The 26,224-nt window shown below is 37.1% G+C and overlaps 15 protein-coding genes across 15 annotated transcripts; 7 read left to right on the top strand and 8 right to left on the bottom strand. All coding sequences in view use genetic code 12, as the record gives it.

Moving 5' to 3' along the window:
* Positions 1 to 182: 182 nt before the first annotated feature.
* On the top strand, positions 183 to 929 carry DEHA2C15114g (DEHA2C15114p; the record flags this gene model as incomplete). The annotated part of the gene is made up of 1 exon (XM_458341.1): positions 183 to 929. One exon carries the CDS (start codon positions 183 to 185, stop codon positions 927 to 929), a length of 747 nt encoding a protein of 248 aa, XP_458341.2.
* A 268-nt stretch (positions 930 to 1,197) lies between these two features.
* Positions 1,198 to 2,613, top strand: DEHA2C15092g (DEHA2C15092p; the record flags this gene model as incomplete). The annotated part of the gene is made up of 1 exon (XM_458340.1): positions 1,198 to 2,613. One exon carries the CDS (start codon positions 1,198 to 1,200, stop codon positions 2,611 to 2,613), a length of 1,416 nt encoding a protein of 471 aa, XP_458340.2.
* A 166-nt stretch (positions 2,614 to 2,779) lies between these two features.
* Positions 2,780 to 3,874, top strand: DEHA2C15070g (mitochondrial 37S ribosomal protein MRP51; the record flags this gene model as incomplete). Its single annotated transcript, XM_458339.1, has 1 exon — positions 2,780 to 3,874. One exon carries the CDS (start codon positions 2,780 to 2,782, stop codon positions 3,872 to 3,874), a length of 1,095 nt encoding a protein of 364 aa, XP_458339.1.
* A 70-nt stretch (positions 3,875 to 3,944) lies between these two features.
* On the bottom strand, positions 3,945 to 6,548 carry DEHA2C15048g (DEHA2C15048p; the record flags this gene model as incomplete). Its single annotated transcript, XM_458338.1, has 1 exon — positions 3,945 to 6,548. The coding sequence occupies one exon, from the start codon at positions 6,546 to 6,548 to the stop codon at positions 3,945 to 3,947; it is 2,604 nt and encodes an 867-aa protein (XP_458338.2).
* Positions 6,549 to 6,708: 160 nt separating this feature from the next.
* On the bottom strand, positions 6,709 to 9,246 carry DEHA2C15026g (DEHA2C15026p; the record flags this gene model as incomplete). Its single annotated transcript, XM_458337.1, has 1 exon — positions 6,709 to 9,246. The coding sequence occupies one exon, from the start codon at positions 9,244 to 9,246 to the stop codon at positions 6,709 to 6,711; it is 2,538 nt and encodes an 845-aa protein (XP_458337.2).
* Positions 9,247 to 9,488: 242 nt separating this feature from the next.
* DEHA2C15004g (DEHA2C15004p) lies at positions 9,489 to 10,160 on the top strand (the record flags this gene model as incomplete). The annotated part of the gene is made up of 1 exon (XM_458336.1): positions 9,489 to 10,160. One exon carries the CDS (start codon positions 9,489 to 9,491, stop codon positions 10,158 to 10,160), a length of 672 nt encoding a protein of 223 aa, XP_458336.1.
* A 347-nt stretch (positions 10,161 to 10,507) lies between these two features.
* Positions 10,508 to 11,788, top strand: DEHA2C14982g (mitochondrial rRNA methyltransferase; the record flags this gene model as incomplete). Its single annotated transcript, XM_458335.1, has 1 exon — positions 10,508 to 11,788. One exon carries the CDS (start codon positions 10,508 to 10,510, stop codon positions 11,786 to 11,788), a length of 1,281 nt encoding a protein of 426 aa, XP_458335.2.
* A 466-nt stretch (positions 11,789 to 12,254) lies between these two features.
* On the top strand, positions 12,255 to 13,874 carry DEHA2C14960g (DEHA2C14960p; the record flags this gene model as incomplete). The annotated part of the gene is made up of 2 exons (XM_002770173.1): positions 12,255 to 12,289; positions 12,356 to 13,874. 2 exons carry the CDS (start codon positions 12,255 to 12,257, stop codon positions 13,872 to 13,874), a joined length of 1,554 nt encoding a protein of 517 aa, XP_002770219.1.
* A 982-nt stretch (positions 13,875 to 14,856) lies between these two features.
* On the bottom strand, positions 14,857 to 16,184 carry DEHA2C14938g (DEHA2C14938p; the record flags this gene model as incomplete). Its single annotated transcript, XM_458333.2, has 2 exons — positions 14,857 to 16,054; positions 16,138 to 16,184. The coding sequence occupies 2 exons, from the start codon at positions 16,182 to 16,184 to the stop codon at positions 14,857 to 14,859; spliced, it is 1,245 nt and encodes a 414-aa protein (XP_458333.2).
* A 550-nt stretch (positions 16,185 to 16,734) lies between these two features.
* Positions 16,735 to 17,754, bottom strand: DEHA2C14916g (DEHA2C14916p; the record flags this gene model as incomplete). Its single annotated transcript, XM_458332.1, has 1 exon — positions 16,735 to 17,754. The coding sequence occupies one exon, from the start codon at positions 17,752 to 17,754 to the stop codon at positions 16,735 to 16,737; it is 1,020 nt and encodes a 339-aa protein (XP_458332.1).
* A 589-nt stretch (positions 17,755 to 18,343) lies between these two features.
* On the bottom strand, positions 18,344 to 19,999 carry DEHA2C14894g (DEHA2C14894p; the record flags this gene model as incomplete). Its single annotated transcript, XM_458331.1, has 1 exon — positions 18,344 to 19,999. The coding sequence occupies one exon, from the start codon at positions 19,997 to 19,999 to the stop codon at positions 18,344 to 18,346; it is 1,656 nt and encodes a 551-aa protein (XP_458331.2).
* Positions 20,000 to 20,259: 260 nt separating this feature from the next.
* Positions 20,260 to 20,649, bottom strand: DEHA2C14872g (DEHA2C14872p; the record flags this gene model as incomplete). Its single annotated transcript, XM_458330.1, has 1 exon — positions 20,260 to 20,649. The coding sequence occupies one exon, from the start codon at positions 20,647 to 20,649 to the stop codon at positions 20,260 to 20,262; it is 390 nt and encodes a 129-aa protein (XP_458330.2).
* A 160-nt stretch (positions 20,650 to 20,809) lies between these two features.
* DEHA2C14850g (DEHA2C14850p) lies at positions 20,810 to 21,625 on the top strand (the record flags this gene model as incomplete). The annotated part of the gene is made up of 1 exon (XM_458329.1): positions 20,810 to 21,625. The coding sequence occupies one exon, from the start codon at positions 20,810 to 20,812 to the stop codon at positions 21,623 to 21,625; it is 816 nt and encodes a 271-aa protein (XP_458329.2).
* Positions 21,626 to 21,887: 262 nt separating this feature from the next.
* On the bottom strand, positions 21,888 to 23,978 carry DEHA2C14828g (DEHA2C14828p; the record flags this gene model as incomplete). The annotated part of the gene is made up of 1 exon (XM_458328.1): positions 21,888 to 23,978. One exon carries the CDS (start codon positions 23,976 to 23,978, stop codon positions 21,888 to 21,890), a length of 2,091 nt encoding a protein of 696 aa, XP_458328.2.
* A 585-nt stretch (positions 23,979 to 24,563) lies between these two features.
* On the bottom strand, positions 24,564 to 25,532 carry DEHA2C14806g (DEHA2C14806p; the record flags this gene model as incomplete). Its single annotated transcript, XM_458327.1, has 1 exon — positions 24,564 to 25,532. One exon carries the CDS (start codon positions 25,530 to 25,532, stop codon positions 24,564 to 24,566), a length of 969 nt encoding a protein of 322 aa, XP_458327.1.
* Positions 25,533 to 26,224: the final 692 nt, after the last annotated feature.

Raw genomic sequence — 26,224 nt, 5'->3', positions numbered from 1 at the left:
TTATTTTGATGATAATATAGATAATAGGTAGAATCAAAGATAAAGAACACGATACTAGAAGTCTTTCTGATGTTGGCTAATTAATTATCAGCCTTATGCTGTATTATCTGCAGGGATAGTTATTGTTTACATTTCACTATAAAGCTTCATGAAGATTACGTATTAAGGTAAGAACCATAACCATGGAAGATACGATACTGGAGATCATAGATCACCTTGATTCAAGACGTGTTGATGATTTAATTCAAGGAATCGTGAAATTAGACGAAGTTCTATCGCTGCTATTGCCATACATAACAGCTTCCAGAAAAAATCCTCAGATACCTAGAAATGCCAAATTGGTTAACTTCACCAGTCTTCAAGATAATTTCCAATATAATATAACTAACCATCTTATTCAGTTTTACAAGGTCATAAGGGATGATATTGGGCGCGTTGAAATAAACATGATTTTGACTTGTAACAGGCTACTACAGGGCTTGCTCTTGCTCCATCCCGAATCCAGAAAAATATTCAATAGACTGAATAATATGAACACGATGCTTAGTTTTATACGAATTACCGATGGCGGTGATGACGAAGCTCAACTTCCCGTTGAAGTCACCATTTCGTTTATTTCTACTTTGATCCACATCCTATTGAAAGATTTGACCAATTTTCGAGTATTCGAGGAGAATAATGGATGTTCAATCGTCATAAAGAAACTACAGTTATCATCTTTTCCACCGCATAAGGATTCACAACCGTCCAAACAACAGGAGCTCAATTTCAAAATCATCGAATTTTTAATTTTCTACTTGATCGACGAAAATGAAATTGCATCCACTACCAAGAGAAGAACAACCCAAGAGAAGTCTGAATTGTTTCGTCCTGATTTCCCAGAGATAGACAGCTTGGTAGAAAGCCTAAACGACCTAAAGAATATATAGTCTATCACATGTACCAACTAGATTACTTTCTTCCATCAAAATTATTTGCATAACTTACTACTTGTTCTCTTCTTGTATGGATCATTCTCTTATGATATAATGCCATTATCGTGTATAACATACCCTATATAGGCTTTACAGGATGTCTATGATAGTATATTTGTAGTATCCTGCACATACCTTAGTTTAGAAGACCATCAGAAACTGTTTATGTCTACAGAAACCAACATTGGTATAGAATAGATTAGGCTTATTATACAACACCTAGATGTATACATACATGGAATATCTCCAGAAATGTTTTTATAAAACCACAAATTGGAATGAGGATAATATTTTTTCTAATATAACTGCTACATCACTGGCATTGTTGGAATTTCCCATTCCTAATGGGTGTAAAGTAGATTTATCATCGAAAGCTACGGAACATCTGGCTTCGAGTTTCACATTATCGAATTATCATTCAATAAATGGTTCATTGGCATATCTATATTCTTCAATTCCTTTACGGAATACAATGGGTACTAAGGACATTTCATTACAGGATGCTATTTCTGGATTCAAAATGCTTGAACTCAACTCATCAACAACAAATGCGTTACAGAACCCGGTATACAAGAATACACATGATTCATTGTTATATGGTCGAATGTACTTCCCAGGTTCAGCATTGGAGGCCATGATTATTAAGAGGATCTCACCGCAGACGCAGTTGTTGATTAAGTGCATCAATAATCCACATTTGGATAAGAATGGGACAATGATCGTCTACTTACAGAAAAATGCACCAAAGCTACTGAGAGAATTCATATATTCTACAAACGAAGCGCTATTTGGTTTCCGGTGCTTGTACAACATGGGCAGCCTGGAATCGAATTTGAACAGGTCCATTAACAACTCGAATTTGATTCCAAAGTTTGATAATTCGGTTATATCCATAGGTACCGAAATATGGTACGCAGCATTAAGTATGAGTCCAGGGTTATCTACAGCATTTAGATATTCGACTAGGTCCACATCCACAGGAAAACCTTTGACGATGACATTTGCCTGTAACCCGATTTTGGGGCATATATCCTCAGCTTATACTGTCAAAACGTCAGTGGCCTCCACATTTTGCTCGAAGTATGATTTTAATGTGTTCTCATATGCCAGTAATCTTTCCTTGGGGTTCGAGATATATAATTATTCCAGCAGCAATACGTCTAATTCTGCTGCAACTCCACCGCGTATCAAAAACAGTGATTCACAAGTTTTGAGTAATAATAGCACCGATTCCAAGGGTACAGTACATATACGATCTCCTGACGTGCTAGACTACAAGAACCATTCTAATGTTATCATAAGTCCAATTCAGACGTTTGATAACTATTATCATATAAACCCCACATTACTACCTTCTACTAAAAACGAGTTTGAGGAGGTAAGACCACCACCACTCGAAAGTCAAGTCGATTCTAATAACGAAACCGCAATGACAGCGTTTGAAAATCTTGTTAACGAAAGTGACTTCTCGAGTGTAATTAAATTGTCAACCAGTCTAAACGATAAAATGTTAAAGCTCTTATGGAAAGGTAGATGCAAAGACTTTTTGGTTACTACAGGAGTCAAAATGATTTTGAATCCAATTACCAATACACCAGAGTTTAATAGATTTGGAATAAGCTTCTCGTACGCTTGTTGATCAGCCTTGTATACCATTGTATAGTATTAAGTATAAATAATGTTTTCCGGGTAAATCAATATTCTTACCTTTTGAACAAAATTACACAAAACCGACCTTGAACTTTTTTTTTGAAAATTTCAACATAGAGAGTATTCGAATTAAGGCTTCAAACAACACCAATAAAATGAAGAACCAAGAGCTTTATAACTTGTTCAAGAACTCCAAGTTAGCTCAGGTTGCTACACCTTTACATAAAACTTTGAGAGGACGTGACAATGTACCAAGTCATCAAATAATCTACACGCCAAAATCTAGTGCTATTAGATCAAACTTCGGTATCAAGACAGCGTTGCCTAAACAGATTGGATTTTCTCATATTGTGTATAATGACATCGATAACCCTAAAAATATGCCAGATGTTGAAAGTTATTCGGGTCCATTATATAATAGATTGAAATTCCAAGAAACGGGAGTTGCAGTGAAAAACTATTTTAACGAGAACAATCCATTATTTCCAAGCAAGACTACCAAATCTACTGATACATCTACCTCTCAGTTAGACAGTGTCTTATCTAAGTTCAATTTAACTAACAATGCTACTGGAGCAGATGTTAAAAGATTACTTCAAAAGAATCCAGATTTATATAAGAAATTTCAAGCATGGTTAGTCAAGAATAGCCCAGAATCGGTTATGTCAAACATACCATCCAAGATTGTTAAGTTATTGAAAGAATTTTTAGCTACAACATCGGATATTAAAAAGCAGGAACTCGGTTTGATAGATTTATCAAAGAAGGAAGGTAGATCTACTAACAGGGCACCAACCAACAAGATTCAAGGCACAGGAGGATTTTCATATACCCAAAAAGGTAGATTAGCTAATTCTCCAAATGGTATCAGACATGGTTCGATAGCACCTGGTAGAATGGTTGGCGATAGAGAAGCAGCCATTGGTGGATTCATCGCTAGTGTTAATGACCGTACAACCTTATTGCAAAACAACTACTCTAAGAATTACCCTGGTAAACATCCAAGACAATTTGTAATGCCATTTAAGATCAATGAAGCCGAAATTACCGAAAATGGTAGAGTTAAGGTATATGCTGATGGTATTAAGGTTGGTTCCTGGATGCAAAGAACCAACAACAATAATGAATTTATTGATAGATCTAACTATGAGGCTTCCAATCCAAATTTCGGCAGTGCCTCTGAAAGAAACAGTAAAGATAACATTCCATTGGAAAGCTTATTAAATTTAATAGGAAATTCTAAGAAATAGGCATTTTACTGATCTTACGATTCTCATGTATATATATTTACAAATAATTTAACCTGTTATTATACAATATCTATGTAGGCAAGGAAGTTTCGCTCTTAAATCCATCAGTAGATGGCTTCATATCCGCGGAATTAGTTTCTGAGCTGGGATTATGATTTTGGTTTTCGCTTAACATTGTAACTGGAATAGGAGCTGAGGTTGGAACTGCTAGTTCAGTTTTATTTTTCTTTGGTTTTGGTTCAGACCCTTTTTCTTTTTGCTTACGTTTTTTTGCGCTAGAAGTAGAACTTTGAGTACTTGTAACACCTTGCATTTTCTTTTCTTCATGGTTTAGTTGAACACGTACATCTTCTGCGATCGATTCGTCTAGCTTACCGTCAACTTGATACCATAGATAAAAACTGGCAGTTCGAGTACCACTTTTCAAGATATAAGACATACGCTCTTGCACATCTTCAAGTTTTTTAAAACTATTAGCTATAATTGGAACATATCTTGAAGGGATCCCATGCATCGTAAATGAAATAGCAGAATACTTGATCTCAGGTTCAACTGGACATTCGATTTTCTTAGAAACTACCTTCTTGCTAGGAACCGGGCCACCCCTTCTTCTACGTCCCTTTCTCGGAGGAGGTCTTCTACTTGGCTTAATCGGCACCAGTTCACCTTCATTATTTTGATCTTCCTGCTTCACTTCTGTCGTTTTATCTTCATTGGGTACTTTCTGTTCACCTTCCAGTTTTAGTTTATTTTCCTGTGCATCTTCCGGTTTCTGTTCGTTCTCCGGTTGTTGATCATCCTTTTGTCCTTCTTTTTGCTCGCTTTCCCCTTTTTGTTGTATGCTTTTCAATTCTTCCTCTTTCTTTAACTTTTCCTTGTTCAATTCTTCCTCTTCTTTTTTCTTAAACTCTTTATATTCTTTCAATTTCTGGTTGTAATTGTCAATCTCATTTTGATTATGAATCCATAAAAAGCTCACCAAAATGTCTTTGTTATCAGGCTCTTCGGCATTATAAGTTGCAGGTGGTAACACCTCACATACCGCTTCTTGTGGTAGCATATACCTCACATTTGCATTTTCTACAAATTCAAATAATAATGTTGCGTCAGTCAAATATTTTTCTTGAAATGCAGTTAATTTTTGATCTTTTGGCACTTTTGGTTTTGGTGGTTTCTTTTCTTTTGGGGGTTTTTTATCTTTCGGCAATTTTTTAAGTCTTTGATTTGGAAGTATTCCGTTTGGGAATAGATACGCATGATGTGGTTGTGGTCCCATTTCCCTTGCCCTTTGTATATAACCCTGAAATGTTATGATTTGTTGAGGCGATGCATTTCCCAGAGCAACTATTTTCATCAAAGCATTTAAAGATTGGTCCACTCTAGCGATTGTGTTTAAATTCGCTATCATTATTGTATTTTCTATGGATTGCATGCTATTTGGATCATTTTTAGTATTTGAGACTGCCGGAGGTGTCGGTGACGGGTTTTGGGATGTAGATACAGAAGACTGAGGTATGAATGAAGTATTCGCAACTGATGGTTGTTGTACCAGAGTAGCGGCTTGCGGATTGCTGGATGTGGGTAAATCTTCAGTAGTTGAAGCTGGATTCGAAACATTTTGGTTCTTCGATTTGTTCGCATTGTTGTTTGAACCACTAGAGCTATCTTTATTTTCCGTTTCATCTTTGCCTAGATTCTCAGAGTCACCTACGGGAGCTTTCTTATTTGAATCACTTCCATTTTCTTTGGAACCTGATGTGTCCGGCTTGTCACTATATGTAGATTTTATTTTCAATGGATCTTCTCCTTTTGGTAGATTGTCTATAGTATTAGTTTCTTGTTCAGCGTTTGACTCATTAGGGTTAGTTGATGTATTATGCTTCTCATTAGTCGTTGATTGCGGAGTTTCTGAGCTTTGAGAGATGTTTTCTTTAGATTCATTATCTATTCCTTCTTTTGTGTTTTCTACAGTATGAGGCACATCATCAATTTCTGATTTGTCCTGTACTTCTGAGGACTTCAACGCATTGGTCTCAGCAGACTTCTCTTCTATTTTATCATCTGGATTGGTTGAATTTGATGTCGTCTCAGTCATACTTGGTTTTTCCTTTTCAGTAACCAGTTCCTGGTAAACATTCGGGTCTTTTTTCACTTTATTCTCCTCCTCGTCCTCCTTCTTCTTGGCATTTTTTTCGGACCTTTCATCTTTGGCAATGAATAATCGAATTTCAAATTTATGGGGCCCCATACTAAGCGACGCATCGCATAACTTCACCATTACATCCCTTGCACTGACATCATTTCCCAATATAGGAACCCTCTCTGATGACTTTTCTTCTTTTTGCGTCTTATGAGTATTCTTTTCTTGATCCAACTGTTGCATCTTCTTTGCATATGAACTTTGTTTTAACCAGTATAATTTAAACATAGGTCCAATAATCATATAGTTTTGTCTAGACTTCATAAGTGATCTATAAAGAACTCCTGTATCTTTTGTTGTGAGTGGATTCTTTAAAACATCTTCATAATGACCATTCGGCGGTGGATTATACGATAAAGGTAACCCAGAAAGGACCTCAAATGGTCTCACAATTGCTTGTGATAACGCTTTCTGTTGTTTTTCAATCTCTTCCCGCTTTGCGGAAGTGATACGACGTCTCATTCGAGGTGCCATCTTATCTGCTATTGAAATATTAAACACTATAACTTTATAATGCTGCTATCTACAACATTCATTTTGATGTTTTCAAATAATTTACGCGACATTTTGAACGACATTTTCGTTACTTATTTTTGTGGTCTATTTACCTATTATACATATTATTAATCCATATTTAAATATCATTTTCTAACGTTTCTAACCCTTGATTAAATAATTTAATCATTGCATCTAGCTCACTCACCAACTTGTATTTAGGTGTTGTGTCGAGGAAAAATTCCCCATTGATAGTTGGAATATGTGGGAAGCTTTGAGATGACTTTTCTCTACTCACATTTGAGCCACTTAAGGAAGTAGTTCTAGGCAAAAACGAGTTGATTGTAGAAGGGTTACTGGTTGTAGGAAGGTTTGATGTAGGGACTACTGATGAAGTATTAGCTTTCTTCAACAGAACGGGATGATGTCTTGGATTACTTGATGTGTTAGTAGCCTCAGAATCAGTTGTATTTTCTGATCCAGTTCCAGGGTAGATAAGATTTTCCTTCTCCGTTACCGGGGTCATAGTTAAAGGCAAGTTACCAATCTGCGATGGATTAATACCAAATTGATTCACATTTTCGCCCTGTGAGAGTTGATTACCGTTGTGCGGATCAAAGTCATGGGTCAATGCTGAAAGTGTGTTGATAGAATTAGATGGGGTTGGCATTTGAATATGAAATCCAGGTCTTGGTCTCTTTGGTTTTGCAGTTGCAGCATTTTGGAGATGTGAAGACGACAGTTGGTTGATATTAGTATCACTAGTATTCGTATTGCCGTTCATGCTTTGTGAAGGTCCTAGATTTGAATTCCCATTACCGTTGGTGGTATTGTTTGTAGTATTGATGTTATTGTTAGTCGGACCAAGGTTCGATGCACCATTGGCACTTGAGCCATTAGATTCATTTGTCAATTTAAAGTTTATAGGCTGAAGTAAAGGATTTGAATTGGATTGTAGAGCCTTCATTGATTTAGACGGGGACGAAGTATTCGCCATACTGGCAGCATTAAGAAGAGTAGTTGTGGGAACTGGTTTTGGAGATGGTGTTTTCATGTTCGAAGATGTAGTTGATGAAGGTGTACGAGGAGGCTGATGTGATGCACTTGAATTACTTCCAAATGTATTTGATATAGTGAGCTTTCTTTGTCTATTGGCAGATGCTGAGGTCGAAAATCTGGTTTCTAAATTACCGGAAGCCGATTGCGAATGATATAAAGTAGGTGGTTTATTAAGAGAAGGCTGTCCAGTATTGGTGGTGGTAGATTTATCCGCGTATCCACCATAGTTATCCATATCTGGAATCTCGATTGTTGGTGACTCTAACCGTTGGTCACTTGGAGTAAACGATGGGGGTAATTCAAATCCTTGACCACCGATTGTGCTGGGGACGGCACTCATCTCCGGAGACGCTTCTTGAAACAAGTTTAGGAGAGATTTAGGAATTTCTGAGTTGGTTGCACTCCCTGTTGCCTTATTTCTATCGCTAGAAAAATTTGATTCATTATTCAAAGTATTCATCCCAAATTTCGATCTAGTGTTATTCATTGTATTTCCCATCTGCAATGTAGATTGTGTCTGATAGGTCTCGTTCGCTGCATCTTCTTCATTGTATGCGTACGAATCTTGATAGTTTTCTTCAACCTGTTCCATATCAATATCATTTTCAATAATATAATCACGACTACTTAAAGAGTCAAAATCCCACTTAACTTGAAGCTGCTGATCGTTCTCAATTTCGTTATTTTCGCTACTACGGCGATGAGTTGGCATCATATTTTCCTCCAAGTTCATATAAGCCACTGAATCTCTAGAAGAATCTCTATCTCTCCATAATAAATATCTTGTGATCACTTCCTTTAGTACAACGGTTGGGTGACCTTTATAGAATTTAATAAATTTACATTTCAATAAATCCTCTGCGCTTGGTCTCTCCTCGGGATTCTCATCTAAACATAATGCAATAGTCTCTTTCAACGCAGATGAATACTCCCGGCCTTCCAATCTTGGAGGTGTCAGTTTTGATATCATTTGCATTGCCCACATGGCGTCTTTGTCACAATAAGGAGGGTTTCCCGTGGCAATCTCATATATAGTTATCCCCAATGACCAAATATCGGCTTTCGCATTATAGGTGTCCCCTTCACGAATGACTTCCGGTGCCATCCAATATGGTGTCCCAGCCATAGTCGTACGTTTCAATGCATTCGATGTGATTTGTGTGGCTACTCCGAAGTCACATAGACGGACATTCCCTTCTTTAGTAATCAACACATTTGCCGCTTTTAGATCTCTATGTATAAACCCTAACTTATGAACCGCTTGTAATGCAATCAATAATTCTCTCATTATCACACCAATGTACTTTTCTTCAAAAACGCCACATTTAAGCAACGTACGAAGACTACCACCAGCACAATAGTCCATCACAATCCATAATCTTGTATCGTTTAAAAATGATCCGTAGTAATGCGTCACATTAGGCACATTCTTCAATTCTGTCAAAAACTGTATCTCTTGTTGCACATCTATAACTTCATCCTCCTCTGTATCCAAATTTAATACTTTTATGGCAACTACCTGCTTCGTTTGTTTGTTATAGCCTTTATAAACAACTCCAAATTTCCCTCGACCAATGACCTCTGTGCGTTCAAACGAAGTCTTTGAGATAACTCCCATTTTCACCAGATGGGATCTAATCTATCTATAATTTTATAACAGCTTTCGCTACTTAGTTAAGGTAAATCTTTAGGGATATATTATAAGTAGTAAGATTAAAGATTGGGTCTATTGATCTAGAATTGGTGGTTCGTAGATGAGCACCTTAATTATTATTATGCAGTACCTAATAGTGATATCAATTCTTCATAATTTTCAAGGTTAGTCATAGTACTATAATCTCCATAATACTACTAAATAGGATGGCTAAGACTGCAACGATTAAAAGAGACACTAATGAGACAAAGATCCAAATTGCAATTTCTTTGGAAGGAGGTCATATAGCGTTGGAGGAGTCTATTTTCAAGAATTCGGCCAATGAGACTAAAGATGATAGTCATGCGACCCAGGCCACCTCTACACAAGTGATTCAGGTCCAAACTGGAATAGGGTTCTTAGATCATATGTTACATGCATTGGCCAAGCATTCTGGGTGGTCATTGATTATAGAATGTATCGGAGACATCCATATCGACGACCACCATACAGCTGAAGATGTTGGTATCACACTAGGCCTTGCATTTCACAAGGCACTCGGACAGGTGAAAGGTGTCAAGAGATTTGGATGTGGTTTCGCTCCATTGGACGAAGCATTAAGTAGGGCTGTTGTTGATTTGTCCAATAGACCATATGCAGTGATTGAGTTGGGATTAAAGAGAGAGAAGATAGGCGATTTGTCGTGCGAGATGATTCCACATGTAATGGAAAGTTTTGCCCAAGGTGCTGCTATCACTATCCATGTCGACTGTATAAGGGGATTCAATGATCATCACAGAGCTGAAAGTGCGTTTAAGGCATTGGCAGTGGCTATTAAGGAAGCTACTTCTAGCAATGGCACCGATGACGTTCCAAGTACTAAGGGTGTTTTATTTTAAACATATATTCAATAATGTTTACAGGCGAGATATATATCTTTGGTGCCTTTTCTTTAGATGAAGTGACTAGAAGCTTTACCTACGTATAAATAGCAAATCCAATACAAAACATGAATTATTTTTTACATATTACCCATCCGCCTCTTGTCTCTTGATTTAATATTCCCCAATAGACTACTCTGTCTGCCTTGGAACTCTGATATTTCGTCAATGGGCCTTACCTTGCACCTTTACTTAGTCCACATTGATATAGCATCTGATAACGCACGTGATGCTGGTAGATAAAATATTTTAGTATCAGAAGAGAAGACCTTGAAGATACAATTTCTTCTATAAACATTACGACTATGCTCAAGACCCCGATTAGACGGTTCTCTGTCATATCCAATGTGTTGAATAAAAATGAATCAAATATCAAACCTGTTTTCAAATCCCATTATCTGAATGAAGGTGCTAAACACTTTGACAAAAATTTTCCTAAGCAAGTAAAACGTAAACCTTGGGATGATGGAGAACAGACAAAGGACGAATTCTATATGAAGAAATATGGTTCAATAAGTGAAAAGGAGAGAGAGTTTTTAAATCAGAAAGTTGATAGACAAAGGAGGGCCAGAAAAGAAAGAAAGGATGCAGATAGGCAATATAGAAAGCATGAAAAAGAAGAACGCTTTTCTCGATTTGGAGGTAATCGTGATTTTAGACAAGCATTCAAAAACCCCTTAAGTGAATATGTTTATGGTACCTTCCCTGTAATGGCCGCTTTAATGGCAAATAAAAGAGGCCTGTTCAATAAATTAATAACGCATAATCCAAAAGAATCAAGTGGAGAAATTTTCAAGTTAGCAAAAAGATATGGTTTAAGAATAGATAGAAAGGATAGCAAAAATGACTTAAATGTATTGTCCGACAATGGAGTACATAATGGAATTGTATTAGAAACAAAACCACTTGAGCTTCCAATCATATCTACTTTGGGCGAATGTGACCCAGAACTAGGAACTTACAAGGTCTCAATAGTAAACGATTTATATAACACCGAAGTGCAGAAACTGGAACCGGTTGTCCGTAACTTTTCAGATGAATCTAGCTCTAAATACCCGTTAGGAATCTATCTCGATGGTATTACGGACCCACAAAATATAGGTGCTATTGTTAGATCGGCTTATTATTTGGGGGCGGATTTCATAGTGGTTCCAGATCATGAAACGGCAAGGTTAGGGCCTGTTGCAAATAAAGCATCTGCCGGTTCTCTTGATTTAACTAGCATTTACCAAACTGTTGATAGTTTACGTTTCGTTGAAAGTGTCAAGAACAATGGATGGAACGTAATCACCACCAGTGCTAAACCAAACCACGATGAATTGCACGATTTAAAGCTGAAACATGAAAAGGTAGAGGAACATTTGAAGAATAAATTTATCGAAGTCGACGAGTTATCATCCATGATGGCCCAGTCTCCGATATTGCTTATCATGGGAAGCGAAGGTGCGGGTGTAAGAACTAATTTGAAACTAAAGTCTGATTATCTTGTTGGTTTGGACAAAGGTAGAAGACTCGGTGTCGACATAGTTGATTCGTTAAATGTCAGTGTTGCATGTGGTTTGTTGATAAGCAAATGCTTCGAATAAGAACTACACTTAACTCTGAACAAATTCTATATAAAATACTTGTAAATATATATCATTAGAACCATATCTAATCATTCTACTAGTGTAGTAAGGACTAAGTCGTATTCAAGGTCTTCCTCGCAATATGCCAATTCGAAATCATCTGGTAAACAATTGCATATGTTTGTGTCAAGTAGTCGCGAACGCACATTTCATATGCTAAATAAGAATCTATACTAGCTCACAAAGAGCAAGCACAAGGAGCTCAACAAGTTCGTCTTACCCATGAAAATCTTATCTGAAAAATAGGGGCCGCACGTGATCGACAGATTGCATGAGATTAACTGCTAGCCGTTGAAATATGGTTAACTAGCCAAAGAATGACAGAATACTTAATACAAGGACGACGCTTCAAAAGCTACATTTCGATAGATTAGCAATAGATAATAAAAATATCACAATTTAAGAAAACTTGAGAACAAATCAAATGGTAGATTATCATCTAGTAATATTGGTGCATGGGTATGTTAAAGGCTCTTGAATCTACGTCTATAAACAAAAAAGAAGGTTGCTAACGTTAATATCTAGTTTATGGGGTACATGTTCACATATGGATTACCTTGAATCACAAATCAAACAAATTAAATCGTTAAATAAGGATGAAAATATTATTACATACAAGACTATTTCACACGGAGGGTTTTTAACATACGACGGAATAGATGTCAACGGAAAAAGGATTGCGAATGAAATAACTGCAGAGACAGATAAGCTCACGAGTAACGGAAATGGAGTTAAAAAATTCTCTATACTAGGATATTCTTTGGGAGGGTTGATATCTCGGTATGCGATCGGAGTTTTATATTACGAAGGGTATTTTGAGAAAGTGTTGCCGGTGAATTTCATTACTTTTTGCACACCACATGTTGGGGCCATCAAGCCATATCGTTCATTTCTGGCAAAAATGTTCAATGGTTTTCTGTCTTACTTTCTTGCCCATAGTGGGGCCCAGATGTTTTTGAAGGATAAGCAACCCGTTAAGTCGGAGTATGGGGGAAATAATGATCTTAATTTACCTCTTTTAGTTTGGATGGCGGAACCTTCGTCTACTTTTTACATCGCTTTATCAAAGTTCAAGCATAGAATGGTTTACGCAAATGCTATTGGTGATAAGCGGGCCGGGTTTTTTACCGCAGCAATAGCGACTATGGACCCCTTCAGTTCCATGGTTGATCGGAACGTAAGTGCGTACGACTTTGAATATGTGAAAGGATACGAACCAACCGTTATAGATTTCACTAAGCCTATTTCGTTTTCTAGAATAGATGAAACGAATACAACGCCAGTCTACCCTATATGGTCGATAATAGTGAAATGGGTAAAGCTCTTGGTGGGTATTATCTTGGTCACACCACTTTGGGGCTTGTGGTTTTTATACAAAACCATTTCCGAAAGAATAAAATTGAATAAAAGAGTTTCGCTGTTCTTCAATGAAACATCTTTATTATATTTGTATAGTTATCCGGATCATATTTTTGACGATATTACTTCAGAAGATGAAACTCCTCAGCCTAAAAATGAGAAATCCGAGCTTGAACTAAACGATAAAGATGGACCTCATGAATCCTTCATTTATTCGCTAGAAAAAGAATTGGGTGAACAAGTCAGAGATCAAACTGACATTTTTGTCGATTCTATATTTGATGCAGCTAATAGCCAAAGCTATGAAGAGTATGAGTATAGTATTTCAAGTCGAAAGAGAAAAAGAAGAAACAAAGATAAGCCCGCACCAAAGTCGGATAATGAGTTTTCTTCGACAATTAACGAAATGGAGAATCTTAATGATTCATCTGATCCATTATTGTCACAATCTAAGCTTGTTACCTTAAAAGGTAAAAAGATTGATGACTTCAGATTAAAATTATCAAGCAACGAGTTATATATTATTCAGAAGCTAAATAAGCTTGATTGGGAGAAATATCCTGTCATAATCAGAAAGACTGCGCTAACTCATTCAGCAGCTATAGTAAGACAAGATGAGCCTGCTTTTGAAGAGGGGAAAACTGTTGTTAGACATTTCGTAGAACAAGCTTTCAAGTTAGAATAGAAGAAAATAGATTTTTACGTAAGAAATGGAAAAAACAGATTTTAATATACGGACTTAGTGTTAATATCAGACATGTATGTATGTATCCTGTATTCAATGAACTGGTTGTGGTTCCATAAGATTTGTGTATTTAAATGTAGAGCTTGTCCTTTTGTGTGATTTTTGATTCCGATTTTTGCATCCACAAATAGACGCATGTTTGCAACAACTTCGGGTGATGAATGAACTATTGACATCTAATATTCCATGTTAGATGTTAAGCATAAATCGAGTTTACCCTTAACCGAATAATAGTGTTAGGAAGTTTCTATATATAAGAACTTGACTTTAGTATTAGTATAAATTTTTTATAATTGTCCAATATACGGAATAAGTAGTGAAATTATATTTCAAAAGTTATAATCAAGAAACAACTGAAAGCAACAATTAGCAAGCTAAAATAAGAAACATGATTCAACACATCGGGAAAAATGAACAAGATACATCTGAAGATAATAGAGAAAACCTAATAATAGAGGATAACTGTTTAAACAAGCCCAAGGATCACCACTGTCAGACTGGAAGACAATCAGGCTCACGAAGCCTATCCAAACTATATGAAAAAGACACGGAAACATCAGAAGAACGGAATGAGTCTTTAGACACTAATGTTTTGTGTTCCAAAAGTGTCGGAAGAAAGTATATTACATTACGGAATATCCCACTTGGCGCAGATCCCAAAATACTTAGAAGAGCATTCAGCAAAACCTTTTCTGTTGTATCAATGGGTGTAGTGAATGTCAGCAATATGGGCACCATTCTGTTACACCTTCAACCTCGAAAGGGGTGTAACGTCGAGCTTCTTTATCAAATTATGAAGGCCAACGAAGATGTCCTAAATAAGTAAGACAACTAATTACTCAAAATTGCAATATCGATCTTTTATATTTTACACATATAGAAACGTAGAAAAGATAAAAAAAAAAATACATCTATACAATAACTAAATTAATTCAACGTAATTAGCAGGAAATATACCAACAGCACCATTGTTTCTTCCAGTCCACCAATCATTAGACGTTTCTGACTTCTTAACAATGTCAATAACATCACCTTTTTTAAATGGTAAGTCACCATTTTGTTCTCCTTTAAATGTATATAAGGCAATTGCTTGATTGGCATTCGTCTTTGTAGCTCCCCCAAAATTTGGTTTACTAGATGTTGGAGGCCTTGAAGGACCACTACCTGTTAGACGAGAGTTACTGAACGCCGAATTTAGGTTGTCTACATCACTGTTATTTCGTCTTCTGCTTGAACCTGTGGAATCATAAATGTCATCTTCCCATGCCGAGCGTCTACCATTGCTATTCGACAGTTGTCTGTTACGCCCCCCACCAGAACCACTTCTTCTATAACTATCGTCCTCATCAGAATAATCATCATCGGAATGTCCGTAGTCATCTGAATATCTTCTTGAACGTCCAACCCCAACACCTCTTCTTGATCCTGAGGCCGACGTAGTGTCAGAGAATTCATCTGGAATATCATCATAGTAATCATCGTTGTAAAATTCATCTTCATCATATGGCAATCTGTTGTTGAAAGCCTTAGAATCTAAGACTCTCATCAATGTGTCACATGCTGGTGGTGGTTCAACATTGCCCGCCAAAATAGTTCTGGCCTTACATTTATTACCATAAAATTTTCTATTCGCCTCTCTTCTCTCAACAATCGCAGAACCTTCCAACGATACACCTGCAAACAAACCCTTGGTTTTGGAATATGCGAATACAGCTGAGGCACTTTTTAACGAAGCAGTACCTGCACCTTCGGCATTTCTTCCCAATGGACCGGCAGCCACTGAAACGTTAGCCCCTAATGTAATTGATCCCATTTGGGCAAACGAGTCGACAGCAGCCTTATTATTTAAAATGAAGACAAAATCAGTGATCTCGGCACCAATTTGTCCCCCAACCCCAGCTCCGGCTGTGACAATCGCTGATGGCGCCGACCAACTACCATCTGGAAGCCTGGCAACTATAACACCAGAACCAGCTCTACCAGAAAACAAGAATCCTGCTTTCAATACAGTAATAATTGCCAATCCTTTAGCATTTTTCAAAACGTTTGGGGGAATGACTTGGTCTGCCCCAGCAAATTGATTAGGCTTTACAAATGAAGCAAGGACTTTAGCAGCTTTCCTAAAAACCGGTTAGTATATTACTTGTAACATACCTCCATTAACTTCACCATTATTGATGAGAGATTCGTAATTCATACATACTTTGATTCACTTTTCAAACTTCTTGGTATTGGATTATTAAGTCCCATCTTTCTAAAATTTGTAACTGATTGTATCCACTCAATCCAAAAATCGCTCCTTTAACTTAGACGAATACAGTAGTATTGAAATAACTCAGATATACTAGAATGTATTTACAATTGGCAAGGATAGCATATTGAATATGCCGTTGGATCCTTAATCAATTTCAAAGTGACACAAAAACTACTCTCGAAAATTTCAACCATCTTTTCCGGAGACAAAATTCTTAGGCCTTGGAAAACGTCATTCATGGAACACACAGCCGTAGTATTTCTTGTCCTTCAATATCGTCCCATGACCTTATACATTCTAAACTAATGGATGGTGTAAAATTAAAATACTTATCAAAAGTGTAGGATTGACCAGTATGATCTGTATGATTAGATGCATGAGATGCATGGCATGAAAGAGAGACATGGGGCAAGAAGGAAGAATTGTAATCGTAATTTATGTTGAAAATTCTACATAATAAGAAATTTTTATTATCAAATCTGATGAATCGATATGGTATGCTGGTTTATCTTTATTCATGTATAGAATGTTGAGTGTCTAAGTATTCTAATTAAAAGTAGTATTCTGCTGCTCTTGCACAATTGTACGAACTTTACCGGTTGATAATCCAGAGCGAATATTTTCAATTGTCCAGTTCTCGAAATCAGAGAAGGCTTGCACTGTATGGGTGCCCATGTGAGGTAATGCCATGACGTTTGGCAAGTCTAATAGATCCTTCCGAGGTACAGGTTCATTTTCAAACACATCCAAGCCAGCTGCACCGATTTTACCAGTCTTCAAGTGCTTGATCATGTCCTGCTCATCGATAACAGCACCTCTAGCTGTATTCACTATTATCACACCATCTTTCATTTTGGAGATTAACGAATCATTTATCAAGTGGTATGTAGATTTATTCAACGGGCAGTTGATAGAAAGGACATCAGAAGCAGCGACCAATTCTTCGAGCGATGCAACATATTCACAATCTTTTTCTAATTCCGGTGTTAGCTTGGATCTACTGTAGTAAACGATTTTTTCAAACCCAAATGATACTGCCCTATCTCTGACGGCGCGACCGATGTTTCCCATACCTATAATCCCCAAAACTTTTCTTGAAGGGGCCCATCCTGCTTCAACACCTGCACCAAGACCACCAGCTGGCCACTTACCGGCGATGAGATTTCGCCTTCCGGCTTCAAAGTTTCTCATTGCCCCAAGCATAAGAAATATATTCATGTCTGCTGTAGATTTAGTCACAATATCTGGACAATTCGATAACTGAATGCCACGTTTATTTAACTCGTCAACATCTATTTGATCATATCCTGTGCCCTGATGTGCAATATATTTCAACGAGGATGGAAAATGAGATATTAATTCTTCGTCGAACATCCCAACTTTTTGTCCTGTAAGGTATCCTCTTCCAATGGCGACAACATTGGCGTACTTGCCATGAAGATCTTTGATAAATTCTTCCCTTGAATAGTCACCAACAAGCTCTATCTCAGCAATTTCTTCAAGTTCTATCCATAAATGATGGCTATATCTAACTGGCTCCAAATGGACAACCAATGGCTTCGGCATGTTTGTATTGCAAACCTGTATTGAGTATAAGTGAATTGTCGAGTACAGTTTTTCAATCAGTTAGTAACTGCGACATTACTCCAGGATCTTCTATCAAAAGCCACATCCCATACTATTTAACGTATATTAATTCCGAAGCCACATAAGAGGATACAATCAGTATATTCTAAACATTTTCTGTATTCTTTTGTTTCTATTCCTTGCAGTTTTACCGACTTGTATTTCCGAACCTGGCCGCACCTGGCTGCAATATCGATATGAATGCTGGAATTAAAGAAAATATGGGTAACGTTGGACATAGAAGCCGAACCATGAATACGAATTCGATAAGTCAACCGGCTCAAATAGAGAAGCAGAAGCATTGAAGATCTATCTTCAACTGATAGGCTAGGATGTCATTATCGGAGATCCTTTTCTCTACATTATTTGTCTTAAGAAATGACCAAATTTGCTTGTTATAATTGATAGTAGGTATATTAAGAGCAGAGAATTCGAGTTACAATGCTGAAATCTCGAACAGAAATATATGACTATCTATAATCTATGACCTTATACATAATCTCAGTTGTATGTAAATATGCTTATTATTCTATTTCCACCATTCAGGTTTATCATAACCGTTTGGTCTGCTGGGACAATCGAATCCCACCGAAGTTGATGAATATTCGACTACGGGTTTCAATACTTTGATCTTTCCTTTGAAGGCAGGTGCGTCCATCTCTTCCATATACTTCTTCTCACTAACGGTATCATCAAACAACTCTGGCTTTATTCTTTTCATTGAGCGAAGACAAGTTGAAGAAATTTTGTCGACAGAGTCACAATATCTCAAATTGAAGATCTCCTTATCGTGTTGGGTTAATGATTCCTTCCATAAATCATCTGGGTATAACCCTTGCTTTAATAACAATAAATCGTATTGCACTAATGAGGATTTACACCAATAACTACCACCGTAGCGTGCTCTTTTATAAATTGCCGTAAGTACAGCTATTGCAACCATACAACCAGTTCCGTAATCGGACATAGGAAAAGGTGGAATCAACGGTTCATCTAAACCTAAGGACTTACCATGAATCCAGGCAACACCTGAAGCACAGTCTGCTATCTGTTGCCAGCCAGCTCTATCAGCCCATTGACCATTGAAACCAAAGCAATTTTCAGAACCATAAATATATCCCTTCTTTCTTGATTTAGCCATTTCAGCAATATTTGAAGGTCCATATCCCAATCTTTCAATTGCATTTGTTCTATATCCATCAAGAATAACATCGGCATCACGAAGTAAAGCCTCAAAAGTTTCCCTATCCTGTTCATTCTTTAAATTCAATGATGTGGTATGTTTACCAACATTCACATCAACTTGGAAAAAAGGCACATCCGGAAGGTTTGGAGAGGTAACTTTTATAACTTCTGCACCGTATTCAGCAAGGATACGACCAATCGTAGGACCTGCAATGATACGACACAATTCTAATATTTTAATTCCTTGCAATATTTTTGGCTTATCTGTGCCTGTAGAACATGCAAATGCTACCGGTGGGGTTTCTTGTTCCATACTTTCAATTGTCCAATATGGTTCCTTCAGAATGACTTTTCCATGCTTTGTCTCTAAAAATTGTTCTTCGGTCAATGCCTCGATACCAGCTTGGCGGTTCTGGGTATTCAAAGCTTCTAGGTCATCACAATCGAGCTTGCTTACCGCTCCCTGAATAACTTTGATAACATCTTCATATTCGGTAAGTTCTGGCTCATATGCTGGTAATCCAATCATGTTCAACGTGGTGGACGCCTCTAAGGACCCATGGATATGATAGTACCTCTCGTCCTTAGTTTTGTACAAATTTGCAGACATTCTTCTGTACGTAATTGACTGCGCTTCATTTATATCAGTTTGCTTCAATCTCGACACAACATTCTTGTCTAATTTAGTCATACCATCTACCGAGGCCAAGTAGGTCAGGAAGAGGAACATTAATGCATGCTGCAAGTCAATCTTTGCATTATCATTAACCCCGTATCTCAAATTAGCAATAGCAACCGCAGCCGTAGCCTCTAAACCCTTCAAAGCAGCTGCCATCTCACATTCTTTTAATCTGCAAGGTAATACAAGGCTATCTGAGTTATTATAGAAGCTTACGTCTTGTGCCAATGATTTGAATTCATCGGGCACTGGTAAGTTCTGATCTTGAAGTAAAGAGCTGAAAATTCTTTGTGCTTCTACGAGTTGTGAGTATCCGGTCATGTTTTAATTTATAATCCTTACTCCATTCATTCATTATTAGAGATGTAGCACTTATATATATTGTTCTATACCAACTCCGTGGAAGCTCTCAGGTTGCATTTCCGCTTATCATTTCCGAGAGATTTCCGATCTCCAATTATCTCGGATTTATAGATATCGAACTTTAATATGGCATAATAATAATCATAAGCATTTAGGATTCATATGTAAATACGTACTCTATATACTGAGATATCTCATAATCTTTTGGTGGAGGAAAATTAAATGTAGACTCGATAATACTTCATTTTTTCTTGCGCTGGCGACTCAAATTCAATATACGCAGCCCATGATTTGGTTGAACTTGAACCATCATTCAAAACATAATCAACATGGCCATTGAGTAAAATATCTGTATCATTTACAGCAGCCACATTGTGCACTACATGATGTCTTTTTGAGACGCTGGCCCATATATTCTGACGCAATTGTCTAATCTCGTCTAAACCATTGGCCAGATTTGCCCCCATAATAAGTGTAGCTTCCGGAGCAAAATAATTCGCATATTTGTCGCCTTCAGCTGGAGGTTTACTATCAGACTGCTTATAAAAGGCTTCAACGAAACTGTTTAATTGTTTATTTGAAACTAATTCTTTAGCGTATTTTGTCATTTCTAATTACTACGGAGAAAAAGACAAAATGTATTTCGCTATACACTAGATTATATATGATTTTGGTTTCCGGATTGCTTGCTTTGCATATATCCGCGAACTATATATAAATAAGAAACATCCCTTAAAAATTGAGTTTTCATATGATTTAACCACAGTCATGATTACGACATCAATTGCTAGAACTAAGAATATCTGTTACACCATATTTGAAACTGCTAATAGTGCAGAATCAGTAATCGTGTTCTTGCATGGGCTTGGATCATCTCAAAACTTTTATTATTCGACTGCGAAAAGGCTCTCTTCAAAACATACTTGTCTAGTCCTTGACAATAATGGTGCTGGTAGAACACCACTATCAAGTCCAGATATTTCTATCGAATCAATGGGCCAGGATGTGTTTAACTTGTTGTTAGAATTGGATCTTTCGCGTAGACCATTAACCCTCGTTGGACATTCAATGTCAGGAATGACAGTTAATTATATGAACAGTGAATTCAAGAATAAGTTGGAGATTAAGCAGAATATACTTTTGGGTCCAGTTCATCCAACGGAAAGGATGATAGAAATTTTCGATCAAAGAATCCAATCTGTCCAGAAAAGTAATTCGTTATCTGACATAGCAAACTCTGTGCTGGAAAACGCAGTTGGATCTAATTGCACAGACCTCAAACGGGCGTTCATTCGTGAGCTTGTTTTTGGACAGAATACTGACGGATATATAGCTAATTGTGGAATAATATCGAAAGCTGGACTCCAATCAGACGCATTTTTAGAGTTATATAAGAAAAATGAGAAGAGGACTTTGCTCATATTGGGCGAAGAAGATAAAACAGCACCATGGGATGGGTGTGCTTCCGTGATTAATGATAACCTTCAAAATAGCCAAGTATATCAGTTGAAGGGAGTGGGCCACTGGCATGCTATTGAAGATGACGAAAAAGTATTAGAGGCTATTGAGTCGTTTATCAAATAGATTATTTACGATTGGTTTAGTTATGAATAGACGACTTAATAGAACATCATATATTACAAGATCTTGCATTTGCAGTCAGAAGAGAAATAAAAACAACGAGAAATAAAATAAAGATTATATACAAATAGTGATTTCCTGAATCCTGCTTTTACTAAATTTTTAAATAATGTAAGCTACTATCAAATGAATTTCGTTGCAAAACTTATGAGTTATGTTAAATTCTTGTTACTTAAAATTAATGCCATCTGGGTTGATAATTGTATTATATTCGGTTGTCGAATAATATATCGCTATTTCCGAGATTATACATGAACAGGTCGAGCATATCTTGTTTGTCACTAGTTTCCGTGTTCGAAGGTGATGTACTTTCAGGTGGCAAGAAAAATTGCTGGAAATCAAGTAAGTTATCCAAACCTGGAGCTACATTAAACGCTGGAGTATTTATGCCATTTAAATGTTTTTCTCCAATATCATTAAAACCCATAGATGTTGCTGCAGTGGGAGTTGCATGTATCCGGGCTTGCATTTGTGCAGCTCCATTGTCTGCTGGAATAGAGAACTTACCTTTTAACGAAGATTGCATATTTCCTATAATGTCACTAAATCTTGCAGAAGTTGCACTCATTGGACCATAATTTGATAAAGTATTTCTTGCTTTGTCCAATGTGTCCATGAGAAGCACGAGATTATATTCTGTATTTTTTCCCTGAGCTTCATTAACTTTCTCATGCATTATCTGAAGGCCTAATATAAGTGCCGAGTTAAAACAACAGTTGATGGTAGTAAACAGTTCCATTCTCATAGGACATTTTGCCAAAAAATAATCTATGAGCTTTATTGTTAGAATCGATGCTTTTATACAAGCATTACGAAAATTTGTCAATGTAAGTTCTACTTTTTCTGTAGCTTGTTTTTTTTGAAAAGACGAATACATGAAAAATGGCCTGCTTAATAGTACAATTCCATAAAGCTGTGACAAGTGTGTCAAAAGCAAAGCATAATACATGTCTTTGCTTAAGGTTTCATCCCATGTTAAAAGTCTGTCAATTTGTATTTCACTCCTTAAGTTTATTGACCATTTCTTTAATTCAATTGCCAATTTTCCTGCCCTATTGGTGTTTATCTTGCCCTCACCATAAAAATTTTCTACTATTTTACCGTTTATTTTAGCAATCTTTGCCATTTCCATTTGACATAGAGCCCTGAAATCATCATTATTTCTAAGAGGACCTTGTGGTGCACTTGATCCAACATCATCCCAGTCATAGTCACCAATACTTAATGGTCTTCCTAATAAAATAGAGGAAATACGATCACATATGTATAGACTTTGCCATAGCCGCCTCCTATGATTAACGTATCGCATATCTTTAAACGATTCATTAATAAACCTTCTATGAAGACCAAGTGCTTGTGCATTTTTAATTGCCATGTTTAGCATGAGCCATGAAGTACTTCTTTTACAAGTTGATTGGTAATAAAAGTAGATCAAGAAATATGCCTCGCTTACCCAAAGACCACCAGTATCCTCCGAATTTCTAATTAATGTAGATCCACTTTCAAAATATGCCGCTGAATCATTATAATCTAGTTCTTTAATGGAATAATCAGGGCAAATATCTGCAAATAGCGACCCTAGCGCTAGCACCAAATGTAATAAAGCCAATTTATTATGAGGAGCTCGATTCGGGGATTTATAAATGTAATCGACTATCTCATGCCTGAGGTAATTGCTATTAAAAACATAAAACGTATGGTTAATATTTTCCTCAAATACCAGGACCAAAATATCACATTCTTCCCTTGTTGGTAACTGAATTGCAATCCCCGATAAAAGCTTACCAGGTTGGTCAACTATACTCATTCTACGGGGGTCATCTGTAAACTTAGTATGGCCAAGGGTTTTGTAAAAGATATTACGGCACTCGAACAAAAGAGAAAGTGGGCTACTCTCTCCAATATAGCGCAAATTGCCTCCTGAATCTCTTAAAAGCCTCGTGTTTTTTCCATCTTCATTCGATAATCCATACTCATCTTCCATATCGTCATCAGCAGCATTTTCCTGATGCATGTTGCGAAAGGATCTGTCAACCGAATCCCTATCATGTCCATTGTTCTGGTTTTCTTCTTCGATGGGGAACGAAAGTAATGGCTCCAAATTTCTTGGAAGATACCTGCTATTCTGGGGTATACTCCGCGCATTGTTCTGTATTACGGTTGAGCTTGCTTGGCCCACCGAGTTATGATGATTTCCATTCTTTGAAGCCATCAGACTACGACGTCCAGGCCCTTCAAGTTTCTGAATGCCATAATCATTTTGAATAGATCCTGGCGAATGCTCTGGAAACCCCATATCAGTCGATAATGAACTTCCTTTAGAACTTCTATTAAAGTTTTGATCATTCGTTCGATCTTCTTCAAGTATCTTGACAGAAATATCGTTTTCAGGAATACTACGCCTGATTCCCCTCTTTTGACCCTTTAATGTCCTCTTGTCCACCTTTATATATTCACACTCAAGATCTTTCTGTTTACACAGTAAACAGGGTACATCTCCGCTACACTAAAAATATCGTTAGTAACTGATATTTATGAACGATGATAGAAATGAACATACTTTCAACTTGCGTCGTTTACAATTGTCGCATGCCTTAGTAATCTTCTTCCTTAATCTAGACGTCTCCATGATAGTTTCTCGATTTATGCTTCGTCAGAATATATTATCAAAACTTCATTCTTCATTAGTTTATTGGGTCCATTAATTCTCCATGAAATACTGCACATTATGGATCAGACCTACTTCACGCATCTAGTACGATTCAGCACATGGTTGATTCAGCATAATGTTGGTTCTTATAAACATACCAAAAAGTGGGCTACAACTACAAAGGCTATTAATTAATCCTCATATATTTAGATACAATTGCAATATATAACTTCAACTAGCAGCAGTAGCAGCACTAGTACCGTTTTGTGCACCGTTTTGTGCAACCGAATGCTTTTCCATCAATTTCTGTTCAAGAGCATTTTGTGCATCATGTATTCTTTTTCTGCTTTCTTGAATCCTCGACTCTAAGGTCAAGGCAATATCGTAATGTAATTCGTTTTGTATTCCTTTTTCTTTCAATTCCTTTTTGGCAGGAATGAAATCGACGATAATATCGTCCTTGACAGCGAAGACAGAATCGTCTGCGGTGTACTTACATTCACGATCGTAAATTTGGGTGATCAACGAGTGGTATTCTGGATGGGTGACTCTCCAATGGATATGACCTGGTCTCATTGGGTGTCTGTCCATGACTTGCAATAATTTTCCAGCAGGTCCATCGTAAGGAATTGGGTAAGCCGTAGGTCTCAAACCAACAAAGGCATAGTAACCGTCTTCATCGGAGTAGAAAGTACCTCTCAAGTTGTATTCTGGTTGATCTGGGTCTTGTTGTTCGTATAACCCGTTTGGTGCACAGTGCCATACTTCCACTTTGACACCTGGTAACGGATTGCCCACTGTGTCTGTGATGCGACCACTAACAAAGGTTTTTTCACCGCCAACATCTTTTTGAATAACTGAACCACCCTTAGGGTATTCTGGCGAGTCCTCTCTGTAAAATGGTCCGATGATTGCTGACGAAGTATGGTCCACAGTGTCCGAACTGTGAGTCAATGTATCAACCAAAGCTTCAAGTCCAATAACGTCAGAAACCAAAATACCTTCATTTCTTTTAGCATCCGAAATTTGACCAATACTGTTGACGAGTTCAACTCCGTACATCCATTCATCGACTGTAATATTGTTTTCCCTGGTGAAGTCGTGAATATGTTGAATCAATGATGAGAGTATACGACGAGCCTTTGGAGTCGTTTTTGGCCCCATAGATGTAATCACATAGTCTGTAAAGCCTTGATCCATTTTGTTATTGTGCTCTTGTATTGTCGATGCTAGATAGAAATTGTAAACATTTTATTTCAATTAGCTTATATACTTTTAACATTTCCCTCCCCCCACAAATCGGATATCTAAATCGGTGTCGACGTATATTTCCGACGGGGATGAGCTGACAACTGCGAATCCGTTGATAATAACAGTCTCACATAGTTATCACCTACATACGTGCACTGAACACCATATGTGATGATACCTTGGGATTTCCGAAGGATAATAATTATCATCTCGTCGTTGATTAATTGAAATTTCGATTAGAAAATAATCGAAAATATCAAATGTTAATTGACGAATTTATTTGCATAGCAGCTACGTATGATGCACAAGATATTCTTACATATATTTATGATTCTATTATGGTAACTCGTAATCATATATAGAATTAAAATGCTCTCATTCAAGCATCGGTTGTAATACTCACAACAACCGATGATTAACACTTACTCATACCGATTTCTCACTAACACCTAAACATCTGTACACACTTTCAAAGCCACCAAAATGTATATCACAACGGCCGTTACGTATTTCCGTCTATAGCTATGTCTATGTCGTTCAAGACTACTCCGGAGCAAGACTCCGATCGCATCTTTTTTTCCGCATCTGCTTTACGGCCGAGAGGTTGCGACAATATTTCCGTGAATGAATTTGCTAGAATA

Source organism: Debaryomyces hansenii (genome assembly GCF_000006445.2).
Source record: "Debaryomyces hansenii CBS767 chromosome C complete sequence".
NCBI classification, from domain to species: domain Eukaryota; kingdom Fungi; phylum Ascomycota; class Pichiomycetes; order Serinales; family Debaryomycetaceae; genus Debaryomyces; species Debaryomyces hansenii.
This window is presented reverse-complemented; position numbering and strand designations above follow the sequence as displayed.